General features: G+C 38.6%; 1 protein-coding gene across 1 annotated transcript in view; it reads right to left on the reverse strand.

Annotated features, from left to right (window-relative positions):
• LOC105452378 (protein sidekick) overlaps window positions 1-13,834 on the reverse strand; it is a 35,498-nt gene that overhangs the window by 8,653 nt on the left and 13,011 nt on the right. The window contains exons 2-17 of the mRNA XM_011693417.1: window positions 7,912-8,007; window positions 6,796-6,975; window positions 6,495-6,708; window positions 6,186-6,359; window positions 5,845-6,053; window positions 5,539-5,689; window positions 4,991-5,118; window positions 3,573-3,692; window positions 3,187-3,342; window positions 2,947-3,073; window positions 2,316-2,617; window positions 1,655-1,840; window positions 1,195-1,500; window positions 792-1,118; window positions 413-609; window positions 82-291 (exon numbers count right to left, since the gene is read on the reverse strand). Coding sequence (XP_011691719.1) covers window positions 82-291; window positions 413-609; window positions 792-1,118; window positions 1,195-1,500; window positions 1,655-1,840; window positions 2,316-2,617; window positions 2,947-3,073; window positions 3,187-3,342; window positions 3,573-3,692; window positions 4,991-5,118; window positions 5,539-5,689; window positions 5,845-6,053; window positions 6,186-6,359; window positions 6,495-6,708; window positions 6,796-6,975; window positions 7,912-8,007 — 3,083 coding nt within the window. The remainder of the gene's footprint in view (window positions 1-81; window positions 292-412; window positions 610-791; window positions 1,119-1,194; window positions 1,501-1,654; window positions 1,841-2,315; window positions 2,618-2,946; window positions 3,074-3,186; window positions 3,343-3,572; window positions 3,693-4,990; window positions 5,119-5,538; window positions 5,690-5,844; window positions 6,054-6,185; window positions 6,360-6,494; window positions 6,709-6,795; window positions 6,976-7,911; window positions 8,008-13,834) is intronic.

Raw genomic sequence — 13,834 nt, forward strand, 5'->3', positions numbered from 1 at the left:
GAAGAGCTAAGAGATAATAAAACAATGCAATATTGTAATTTCGACTCTTTTAAACGGAGCATTAATTATTGCTTGACCAACCTGCACTGTCCACTTCGTGATGGACGAGTTTCCGTCGAATCCTGGCGTGAACTGCAACACGATGGAGAACGCGTCTATGTTGGATAACGCTAGCTTCGTGGGTGGTTCCGGTAGCACCGGCTCGACGCCTGATTGTATGGTTGCTACTTTCGCTTTGCCGGATCCAACCGATGTCCAAGCCGTCACTTCAAATTTGTAGTGGGTCAGCGCCTAAAGAAAAAAAAAAACAAAAAAACAAAAATGAACAATAGCCTCATTCAATTATTCCTTTAAGTTATCTCTTTTGCAACATTTTTCACTATATTTCTTGCTGCTTGAAATCGACGATTACCTGAAGATGCTCCACTTTGATCGACAATACGTCGGCCGTGAAATTTTCGACGCGCAAAGACTCCGGAATTTCTTTGATCATGTATTTCAACTGATAATGCGTCAATATTCCGTTGGTCTCTTTGGGAGGACTCCACTTCACTGTTAGCGCACGATCGCTGATATCCTCGAATTGTAGGTTTTCCACTTCTTCAGGTACTGCAACAGATCATAAATATATAAAGATAAATAATGTTTACAAGTACAAAATTTTATTTTTATTTATTTATTCAATAAACAACGAAAAAAATACGCCAAAAATAATCTTTCAATTGAAATCGGCTTTCTAAATATAGCATTATAATTATTAATTCTTAATTAGTTATTGTAAGTGAACGTACCGTCTTCGCGAGTGCGAATTTCGACGGGCAAGCTCCTTTCACCGTCACCTGGATCGGTGAAGCAGAGCACCGTGATATTGTACAGCGTGTACTTTTTTAAGCCTGTCATAATGGCGTTCTGCTCGGCGAGCGGATCGAACAAACTCGGCGGTACGGTCATCGATTTGTACTCGGTCGCATCTGTAAAATTACCGTCGATCCAGGCTTGCAATTTGTATCCCTGATTAATCCCATTGATCTTTTGAGGATTCGGTGGCTTCCACCAAACTTTCACCGCCGTTGAATTAACCGCTTTTGCCTTCACGTTTGTGGGAGGCGCTTCCGGGACTGTAAAACAAGTTATTTAGCTTTAGCTGATTTACAACATTCTAGAATAATGTTCTAACTTCCAACGTTAACTTACCTCCTTCCCTGGTTTTTATCTGCAAGCCCTTCGAATATACACCCACGCCCTTTTCGTTGAAAGCCGCTATTTGCACTTCGTAGTCCTTCCACGTGATTAAATCCGTAATGAGATAATTTCTTTGCGCCTCGTTGGTGATATTTTGCATCGTCCACGGGCTGTCGTTGTACCCGAAGAGCGCGTATCTCAGTATATATCCCAAGATATGGCCGTTTCGGTATTCTTCTAGCGGAGGTTGCCATTGCGTTATTATTTCCGACGACGAACGTGCTGAGCCGACGAAGCCAATCGGCGAACCGCTGGGCGCTAAAAAGTAAAAATTAATTAAATGCAATGTCATATGCGTGATCAGAAATCATTCCGTAAGTTTATCTGTATTTTAATAAGAATACAACAGAGGTATTATTGTTATTTCTTATTGAACAAATAAATCATTTAATTAATTTTCTCAATCACTCACGTTCTTGGGGTAGAACGACGATGTTGCTGGGTGCTGACGATGGACCTTCGCCGACGCTATTTTCGGCGCTGACACGAAATTGATAGGACGCAGCGGCTTTCAAATTATTCAATAATACCCATCGACTGGTCGCGGACACGTTATCGCGCTCGGTGACCCAGTTTAATATCGGATCGTGTATAGGCCCTATTTGCAACATAATAACATACATTATAAATAAATTAAAAGTGTATTGTATAGAGATAAAAAATATATCAATTTATGCATTCAATCGAAAATTTGACTGTTTTCCATACATAATGATAATAACGTTCATAATTATGTATATTCAAGAAATATATATATTAAAAAGTATAACACTATATATACTCTTTAAAAGTGAATCAACTCATCACTGAGAGACAGCGAGTTTCACTGTCAAACAATTCTGAGAACTGAAATTTACTGTCTTTCAGTGATATTCACTGTTTGAATCAGTATACTATCACTGAAACAACATTGAAACAGTCATTGTTTATCACAGTTCTAATTGTAAATATGCCACTGGAAAATGACATACACTGAAAATCAGTTATGATCCTATTGATTCACTTTTACAGAGTAATACGTAGTTAATTATATTTATAGCACACTTAAATTTTTATATTCGAATATCACTTACCCAGATCGGACACCTCTCGTCTCTGGACTATGAATTTCTTCGTGGGGCTGTTGCCGTCGAAGCCGGGCACCCATGTGACGTTGATCGTGCGCGGCGAGATCCTCTCGACCCGCGTGGCCACGACGTTGATCGGCGGAAACGGCAATTCGATCACGCTCAGACGAGCGGATCGCGTTTCGTTGCCACCCGGCGACTCCACGGAGCACGTGTACTCGCCCACGTCGGAAGCTCGAACGGTAACGATCTCGAGAGTGCCGTCCAATCGCATCTTCACCCTTTGACTCGCTTGAGTGTTTATTACTCTGTAACAACATACAGCATGTATTAGGTATAACACTTTAAGATATTCAAGCGTCGGAAGAGTTGCAGAGGATTTGATCGCTTTTCCTGGCATCGTAAATTAAAATTTAATTTAATCAATAAATTTACTGCATTCATATATAAGATATATATAAATATATATTAAATATATATGTTTAATAATTCTTAAACATTTTAAGTCGATTAGATTTTAATTCAATATTTAAGAAAAAAATAAGACTATCATAAATTTCGAAAAAAATAATTTATTAATTTCTGAACTCAAAACTTTAACTTGACGTTATTGCATAATATTTCTCCTTATACGTACTGTCCATTGTGAAACCATGCCATATCGTACAGGACGCTGGGATCATTCGAAACTTTACACTGCAATTCGGCGGTACGCCCGAGAAGCACGGACGTATCAACAGGTGGTTGGATAATTTGAGTCCGGACTGTAACAGATGCAGATGATGTACGACATACTGCGCGACGCATCCGCAACCGAGCGAAAGAACTGATTTCTATCTCGAGTCTTGTTTATAATGTTCGTCACAATAATAATTACCCATAACAGTTAAATACGCCGATCCGTTGACAGAGCCGGCTTCGTTCGCGCGGATGCAAGTATATTTTCCCGCGTCGTACGGTTTCACCGCCGCGATTAAAAGATCGCCGTTGTCCAGGACTTGCACTCTCCCGGCGATTTCCACTGGTATCGTATCTGTTGCGATTAAATGTAAACATTCGTCATATAAACGTGCGAGGAAGAAGCACTTTGCAATGATATATTAATCTTACGAATAATTTTGTAAAAATCACGCAAATAAAACAACCAAATTAAAATTTAAATTACATATTTATGTTTTTTACACATACACACACACACACACACACACACACAAAATATTAAAAGACAATAATTAATAATTAGTTTAGCTTCGATTTAATTACCGTTATAATACCAGGTGGCATTCGGCTTAGGCGCCGCGATCGCGTTGCAACTCAGAGTTGCATCTTTGCCGTCTAACACTGTCAAATTCTGCGGTCCGTTTTCCATTATCGGTCCAGACGCTGTAAATTATGGGAATTTCGTCATTAACGTCGGGTCTACTATTTAACGTTTTCTCACAACGTGCAAATGAAAAAAGGGTGATCAATCGTCGCTTGCAATGTATATATTAAACCCATCTGTAATATTCTCACCTCTTCTCTATCTCTCTAATGTTGATTCCAAAAAAAACAAGCTTATTTCTTTAAGCATAACACAAACACATATTTAAGAGCAAAACTACGCAAACTTATAACTAAGTACAATCATGATAAATGCCATGTAAAATAAATCACTAAATGCTAAATGCTAAACGGCACTTATCGTGAGACATCCATGGAATCCAGATATAAAAAATAAATCTTATTGGGAATATATCTCTAATTTATATGGAAAAACAGGACGTGCGTGTTACTTGCAGTCGCAGACGCGTGCTAAGGATTATTATTTATTTCATTACGTCAAAGTACGACAAATCGTATCGTTTGACGTTTCTTCGTACGTCATTCTACGATATAGAAAAAACACAAACTATGTATAATTAAAATTATTAAATCATTAAATTCAATTATATAAAAAAAAACGTATATCTGATCAATATCTTGATAGCTAAAATTCTAAATGTGGCGTGAAGTAATGACAAAAAATATTCTAAAACGCCGAGATAATCGACATTGGTGCTGTTTGCCTTATCAGAGCTATATGCGAAAATTTGTCACTATAGGAGAAAGCAAAAATCGTGAAGTGAAATTTTTACGCAGTCTTCAAGCATGTGCCGAAAATGATAATGGAAAAGAGAAGTGTGGAAATCTCGCTGCAATATTCTTACTGTTTCGATATTGAGTGAACATAAAACGGCGATCAGACTGGCGAACTCTGACTACATTGTAGCCAGCCGCCCAGCGGGCAACTCTGTTTCTCAATCTGCTTCTTAATCCTTTTTCTGTGCCGCACACAAAAAACACGTTTCATTTATATTAACTTTGCTTGCGACATTATTACGCGAAGTGTCCGCGAAAAACGCGAATTATTTTAAATAATATCTACATAATACATTTGCGTATCACTTAATAATCTTGTTATTAATATAAGAAATTACCTCTAATTTATGTTGGTAAAAAAAACAACAATATTTCCGTCTTTCCGTCTTGCTTATAAAAATCTCGATTTATAAAATAAAATAAAAATTGTATCGGTATTTTAGTCGCGTGTTTTGCGAACACTCTGTGTACGAACTGGGTAATAATTTTCACTATTTTTAGAATTCCGCGATACATTACTATGTATCTAAAATCTATGAAAACTATGGAAAAATACTCACTTTTCGCTTTCAGCCAGGTGTAACTGGAGGACTCGCCGGCTTCGTTGGACGCGAGGCACTGAAACATCCCCGAGTCGTCCATAGTTAATTTCTTAATTGTCAGCGAACCATCTTCCTCCATCATGTATCTATAAAAACACGAGTAAAATAGTAAAATTTTCAAATAATTTTCGGGTTTCGACTTCTCCTAAAGCGGAAATAAACAGATTTAAACATGTAAAAATATAAAATATTTTCCAAATTAAAGTTTTTTATTTTACACAAATTATCTTTTTGTGGAATAATAATGATGTCTTTACTCTTTAATATTACATATATTTTTAATTTGTAGTAAAAATTTATTGCAATAAAAAATTCATTTATCATCAATGAATATCTTTTTCACGTGTAATAATTACAATTTTAGATTTAAAGAAGAAAGTCACAACAGAACTGGTAGTTAAAAAGGGTTAAAACGGCATTAATTAAAAGGCTATTCTCTCTCTTTATTTATCTTTCTCTCCTTCGAATTCCAGTGACCACAAAAGTACATATTTGCCGAGACGTACCTGGTTCCCAGTAAATGATCAACGGGCTCGGCATTACGGAACCAACTGATTGTAGGAGGCGGCACGCCATTAGCGTCGCACGGTAATGTTACCGTGGACCCATAATCACTCAGAGTTTCCCTTTTTAATTCCGTTATAAACGTCGGTTTTTCTAGACAAACGTAACGAGAGTTTTAGGAAAGACTCAGGTCTGTTGAAATCTTCAGTGTCATTATCTTACACTTTAAGCTATAGTCACATTATATTATTATCGTTATTTTACTGAATCATTTATCTTATTATATATTTCTCAATGATAACGCTCACCATATACAACGATTTTAGCGCTCGCATTTACGGTCGGATAACCGCCACTCCGCAAGTCCACGTGGCAGGAGTAGATTCCCGTGTAAGTTATGTTGGCTGAGATCAATGCGAGCGTTCTATTCCACGAATCGTTAAAGCTATACGATATCCTAGAGTTCTCGATCGGAATGCCGTCCTTCATCCACAAGGTCCTCAGTTCGTGAAGCGATCTGAAAACGATGTAGCCTCGACGTTAAAATTTCAATCTCCTCGAGCTGATCGACAACACCGACGCGACATTGTCTGTGCATTAAGAGGAAAAACAAAAATGCAGTGAATAATAAACAAGGAATCGCGAATACCTGGCATTCGCGATGCAATTTATGTGCGTGACGTCTTGATCTTTGATTATCTGCGTATCCTGCGGCTTGACGATTATAGTAGGGGCCACCTCCGCGTACGGGTCGCCGGTGACTTTCAGTTTGAAAAACGGACTGATCTCCTCCTTGCCCAATTGAGTGTTAATAGCCTTCGCCCTGTGTCATCGTAAACGTCAGAAGGGTATAAGTTTAAACTTCGTCGATCGAGAAAGAGTGATTTTATGCGCCGCAACTTTGAGCGAGATAAAACTGCCGCTGCGCGCCGCGATTGCACCGAATTATACAACGAACCTGTAGGAGCCCTCGTCGTTTTCCGAAGCGTTTAGTATGATCAACGTGTGATGGGTCGTGGCGTACTTTATGCCGTACAGAAGAGTCCCGTCCGAGGAGAACCACGACACGTCGGGAGTGGGGTGGCTCTCGATCGGCGGTAGCTCCAGAATCGCGGCGCTACCCGACTCGACGGTCACCACTTTCTCCGTGAGATCGTCGAACGTCCCCATATCTGAAGCGAAGAGATTGGATTACGTCAATCCGTAATCCTCGATGCGAGGACATACCCGCGGTACGCGATATTCGTTGAGATACTCACAGGCTACGGCGAAGACGAGACGATCGCTGAATATGGACCCAACGTCGTTCGTTGCGACGCAGTGATACACCCCGGCGTCCTCGCGCCGCGTACTGTGAATGCGGAAGTAGGGCCCCGAGGTGAGCTCGTTGTTGAGGGGTAGCCCGTCTTTGAACCATTTGTACTTTGGTTGAGGGTTGCCTACAAAGACGATGCGAAAGTTGTCCGTATATATAAATAATTTTTCTCAACTGTTTAACTTGAGCAAAAAAAAATTAAAAATTAAAGAATAAAGAAAAAAGAAATTTAAAAATTGTGTAAAGATTAACGAAAAAACGCATAAATCGGTTGTCTCGTTAATAAATGTATTTTCTCTGGCCTGCGAATTTTTTTGGACTCCGTGAAAAAGATTGTTTGAAAACTATCTTCAGTAAAAGAATGATTTAACTCGTGAAGAAACTCGTGAATGATTGAATGCAAAGTCACGGACGATGCTGTAGCTCGCGAGTTATCTAATACTATTAGTACAGGGTCATACGATTGAATTACACGGTGTTGGGCATTGGTAAGGCTTCATCTGGCCACCGTCTCATCCGCCTGTTATCCGATATTTTAAGACAATGAAACGCCATGCGGCGAACCCTATCTTCGATGCTGCGGTCCTTACCTTTCTCTTTTACCCTTTTACACTTTATTGCTTTTGATACAATAAATATCGATTGTACACTCAAGCATTAAAACCCCAAGAAAGTCTGGCAATTCATACTTATTGACGAGAGAATATTTCGAATTGGCAACGATGAAATTGATAAACAAAATGAAATACCTAACTGGGATTTTATTTTTAAAAGCGCAATTTAAAAACGAAACAATTTAACTTAAATTTGCCAAAGATCTTGCTACTTAAAGTTCTTATTGTAAGTATTAAAATTCGAGCAACAATCTACATATTAAAAAAAAGAAAAAGTTTAATTTCTTTCCTGCTTTCCAAAATACAAGAGTGGTTACTAAAATTTATTACCGAACAAGTTTTCGAGAAAACTCTCTCCCTCCCCCCCCCTCTCTCTCTCTCTCTCTGTTGCTGCTATGTCAAGAAATGTTCAGAGAAAGCCTATATGTTACGGTCGTGATTCTTACCTCTCGCTTGGCATTGCAGAAACTTCGTGCGATTTTCGCTAAGTATATTGCCACTGCTGGACGGTTGATTGGTGAAGCGCGGCTCCTGAAGTGGTTCTGCAAACAGAGAAATGATTTTTTTTCTTCAGATTGATTTCGTGCAGACTAATAGGAGCCTTACGGCATCGCGCACAAATCGCAGATTAGTTTTGCAATTATATAATACATAGATCACAGACTCGTGATGAATTTGCATAATTCGTAATATCATCTGATGTATTAATAACAATATATAATAACTTTATTGCGTGTATATGTATACATAAGAGATTGGTTTATAAATAGTTCGAATGATTACGAATGAAAGATAATACGCCAAAGATAAGATGCAAAGCTGCTGATGACATATGATACACCGATTGAATCTATAAACAATGAGACTTGATTACGAGTTAAAATATTTGACTGCGTCATCGACGAAAAGACGGGCGGGGCGATTTTTGACTTCAGAATTTTGATCCTTGATATTCGTGTCGGCAGATTCGACGACGAAATCTCGTGTAATTACACACGTGAATTCAGGCCTGACGGGGTCCTCTGAGTCACCGCATGTGCGTATAAGAGAGACGTAATAATTTATGGCGCGCTCCAAAAAGACCAGCGAACGAGAGGAAAGAATGCGAACGAACGGCCGCGGTTCGGATGCCGAGGTGCCGAGTCACATGCAACGCACGTAAAAGCCGACACGTGCACCCGCCCGTATCCACCGGACGTTCCACGCTCCGGTGATCTTGACACGCGGGTACGCCGGTGTGTCGCAACCTCTCCGTCGTTCCCCGTAGAAGCCACGGTTTGATCGCGAGCAAAAAGGGGCGAGTTAACGATTCGAGTCGAAGGAAAGGAAGAAGGTACGAAGAAGCTACGCTTCTCGATACTTTCAAGACAAGTCTCTAGACTGCTATAAGAACATCTGCGAAGACATTTGTATTATTATCTTCATTATCTTTAAAGTAAATTGGTGCCTTTCTGATAGACAGAATCTTTGAAGAAAATACGCTTCTTGATTTTCAAGATACAGAATTATATAGTTCTCTAAACAAAATAGCTTAAAAAAAATTTCCAAGAGATTTATAGAATTGTCTTTTAAACAGAGTTATCTTTTCAACTTCTCGGTGCCTTTCCAATAAAAATTAACAGTGAATTTTGTAAATGAAGAAATATAATTGTGCTTACGACGAGTGAAAATTTTATCGTGTATATTACGTGTGTATACGCGAGTACAAGGAGAATGAAGATTTCTAGAAGATTAATGATGCAGATTTGTAATACAAATTTTGCAATTTGCACAAATTCGCGATATGTACTGGTCTGCGATTTCTACTGGTCTGTAGTATAGAATTTGCTCTATGATTTATAATTAAAATTTGATTTATGATTTATGGTGCATTCTTTAGAACTTTAGAAAAAGTTCCTATACGGATGTGTAAACAATAACAATTTACGGGCCGATGACGATCGCGAGCAACGCGTGGCAGCTTCCCGCGCATCATTGTACCTTTCAACCGGCAATTCATTCCGACCTGATGCACCATATGATGCACGGGTCGGCGTTCCAATCGCGCACACGCGATGTAATCAGTAATAATGCCGTATCGTAGGTGGATTCTAAGAACGAAGGATCGTGTGATCGCGTCGCACCTAGGCCGCCATAAATATCGATTTGGCCTGATAAGCACCGTCGACAAGAGGTACTTATATACGCGATATGTCATCGCTGTGCCACGTACGTCAATGTGTTTCGCAATCATTTCGATTTTTTCCACATGAAAACGATATTTTATTAGGCGACTAACGAAAATGTAGAATTTAGTGAGGGCTGCACTTCGTGCAAATTGACGGCAAAGTTGCAGTCTGATTAACTAACTAGTCTGATTCCAATTCTATCAGTGTAACTGTAATCTCGGTCTTTTTATTATTTTCTAGTTTCTTTTATCGCGTTCTAAAAATCAGAAAGAAAATGAAGAGTAAAGCGAAACAGAAAGTAAAGTTAATCTATATATACTCTATTGATAGAAATGAACATAACAGCGATTAGACTTTACTTTAACGGGGTATGTTATAACACAAGTCCCTATCTAATTATCTAAAAACTTATACCTACGTCGGATTAACGTAGATATACGTAATGCTGAAGACCGGAAAGTCGCGATAAACGCGTGCTCTTATCTCGTAGAATTTTCTAAAAAAACATTAATCGGTTTTTAGATATAACATATCTCGATAACACAATAAATAATACCTGCGTCGTTTCTCTTTTGACATTTTTGCGAAGAAAAATTTCACTTCGAATTGACGCGTCCTGTATTCCCTCGCGTCCCTCACATGACCTCGTCAGTATAACGGAGCACTGGAATCGTTAAAGAGTCTCTCGGACGCGAACGAATTAAATTTCTCGTGAACGAGACAACGGTTTATTTCAGCGAAACCTAATTTTGAAAGAAACGAGGTTTATGTTTTACTTTATGTCATTTATTAGTACGTTTCAGGTGTCTCGCGCGTAGGGATTCAGTTGAAGAAGGATCCAGTTTCCGGATCTTATCTCCTTATCGCCCGTCTCGACTGTCTGCAACTGTGAGACCGCGATGAGGTTGACACACCGTGACGCTAACTGTGCTCCGTAGAAATACGCAATTCATAAAACATGCGTGTAAGGATGACATGCGTTGAACATTCAAGAATAAACCTCACCTTTTTGTGCGCCTCTCTCTCTCTCTCTCTCTCTCTCTCTCTCTCTCTCTCTCTCTTTAACCGCCGTTATTTATTTCAAGCTCGTTCCTCGCCGGACGAAATAAAAGCACGTTGAAACCAACACGCGCGAAAAATGCCAGGAATTTGCGCGCAGGGGATAAAATAAATTATGCAACTTTCTTTGTTAACGCTAAATACGGCGGGGTTAAGATAGGTGGATGTGATAGGTAGTGTTAATACGAGGAACGGTACACACGAAACGAGACTCGTTTGCGGGCGACTAATTACTGCAGAGGTAAGCTTCTCGCAAATTAACAGGTGCAGCTGCTGCAGCACGTGCTGCGCCGCTCAATAACAACAATCTAAGTTCTGTTGTGGATTTTAAACTCTTCGCACGTGTTCGAACAATTGCCACATTGCAGACTGATTTACGATACTAACAAATTCTTGTCAACATTACAAGTTTTGTTAAGTCTGTACATTTTTTGTTAAAATGTTTAATTGTTATATAATTTGGATTCATAATAAGTACAAGTTTTATAATTTTGAACAATTTTTGTTGTAAATAAATTAAATTGTTCATTTAATGCAAAACTATATTGCATAACAATAATTACATAATATAGAAATTACGATATTTTGCAGGCGAAAATTAGAATCTTTTTCCAAAATATAGGGGAACAGCGAATTTCGAAATGAATACCATTAATCGCGCGTTTGCTTTCAATACACTTGGAAAACTGACGATTAACTTCAGCTAGAATGTAATCGATTCAGATTCTCTCGAGCGAAGGGAGAGTACGTGTTACTTAACGCTTCTGAAAACCGCTCGTTCTAGATAGTCTTGCAACCAACGTGGAAAGTTCGAGCATCGTCGAGGATGCAAATCGCAAGCTAATTAGAAGTAGACTTTTGTGGAATTTTAACGAGAGAGCAATTTTAACGGGAGCATCTCCGCGGAAAACGACATGTAATCGCTTTCCAAACTCATGAATCTCGAATCGTGAGTTGAGTTCCCGCCAAATATCCAATGAAATTCCAATCACAACTGCATTTGCGAGAAGAAAAATGAATGTCGATTTCCATGCAGTGATAAAATATCCATCGTGACTTTAGACGATATTTAACGTTTTTCTCTATTTTTACCTTTGCAAAAAATCGTCTGGAATGTACATAAGTATATACAAAATTTATTTACTTGTATTAATTAATTTTTCACTTATAAGTAATAACCAAAGTTTATAAGTATATTCTCGCGGCAAATTTAGCCTTTTAGTTGTCTCATATATATTGATCACCCCCCCCCCCCACTCCTGAAATATTACGAGATGAAAGTAAAGATTATAATTTTAAAACAAATCATACTTTAAAATTAAGCTCTATATTCAAACAGGATACACGATAATAAAAAAAAGAGCGTCTTAAAGTTACGGAACTTGTTCGAGAAAATGCTTTTCAGGCAGAAATTATTTCCGTGTTATATATTTCATGAATATCTAACGTAGGCCATATCTAGAGCATCGGAAATGAAACGTGTGCTCCTGTATAGAAATCGTGTAGAACGGGCCTTGTCAGACATAACTGTGATGGCAATCATTGCATGATTCGTCGTGCGCACGGACACGCACATACACACATACACGCATATACACACGCGCATATACAATACGCGTAAACCGCGGCCGTTGAAGAAACCCCTATTTTAAGCGACGCAGCTGTCACTAAGGGTAAAACGGGGTGGCACGTTTACAGAGAGAGAGGGGCGTGGACGCCAGTCGCGAGCTAAAGGATCGGCAAAATGAAGAAACTTCTATATGTACACGACCCAGAATCCGTCGGCCCATTCATCATTAAGCGGTCGTGCCGGTACAATTCGGCTCTCGTTGTGCGTTAATCATCAGTCTCATCGCATATACACGCTCTAAGATACTGTGTGCGGACGTAGTGTCGAAAAATAAGCACAAAAATTGGATATGGGAATATTGTATTAAAAAGGGATCTGCTAGAAGAGAATGCAATATTTGTCATGAAATTTTCAGCAGAAATTTTTTTTAAATACACTTACACCGTGCTCATGGAATATTTCGTTTAACGAAGAGGTTAATCGAAGTAACTTTGTATGGCAATATTTCACAGAAGAAAAATACTCGCCAAAATGTAATCTTTGTAATAAAGTGTCGTTTTCTAAAGGATATAATGAACGTCACTTAGAAGTACATCTGGATAAGAGTACATCCGGAAATAATAAAAGAAATGGAAAGAAAACGTAGGTCAGCATTGCGACATTTTGTATTCAATGAATCAAATCATAAGATGGAATGTAAGATTTGCCGTAAATGGTTCCGCATGTTTAGAGTAAATTTCTTAGTGATCTATTTGTTCACACACGACATAAATAAAACATTTCAACAGAATAGAGAGAGAAATAAAAGAAACATGACAACAAATTAATAAGTAATTGAAGAAAATAACACGAATATCCTCTTATCAAACTAAACATTACAATATCAAAAAAATCAAGAGTCCAAAAGTAATAATGACGGTTTTATAATGAATATTTGTATTTTTTCTTAATTCAATCGCACCATTATACGTATATACAAAGAACATACAAATAATTGAATATTTATCGTTTGTTCATCGTAAGAAATATAAAAGGGTAATACAAAATAAATAAGTAGAAAATAAAAATGTACAATTATAAGAAATGTGAATAAAAATAAATATGTAACGTTTTAAAATTTACATGTTTCTTCGTGTCTCTCGTAATTACATTGAAATTTCGACATTACGTTATCTAGATGCGTAACTTTTGCAAGGGCTTTCTTAGCCTGACAATTGGAGTGCGACGAAAAGAAGAAAGCGTTCGAAGACCGAGCGCGTTATGCGGGGACAAGCAATTTTGTGTGCACTTCCCACGGATTCCGAACGGCGAGATACTCAGATAATACACGGTCTCGGTGGGGGCGAGGCACCGCAAAACGTTGCGCATTGCGTCTTACTGCACGCAGCTAGCTATATCGTAGTCGTCGGGGTGCATGACTCCCCTCTTCACTGCAGTCTGCAGGTGGCCAACCTCGGGTACTCGGGTCGTGCCACTTTGCGGATATTTTGCTATGTCGGCAATTCTTAAGAACTTTGTCGACAAATTTCTAACTCTTCTTTCTATTTTCCAATTTTATCGATTTTATCTTCT

This window comes from Wasmannia auropunctata, unplaced genomic scaffold (assembly GCF_000956235.1).
Source record: "Wasmannia auropunctata unplaced genomic scaffold, wasmannia.A_1.0 LD336033.1, whole genome shotgun sequence".
NCBI classification, from domain to species: domain Eukaryota; kingdom Metazoa; phylum Arthropoda; class Insecta; order Hymenoptera; family Formicidae; genus Wasmannia; species Wasmannia auropunctata.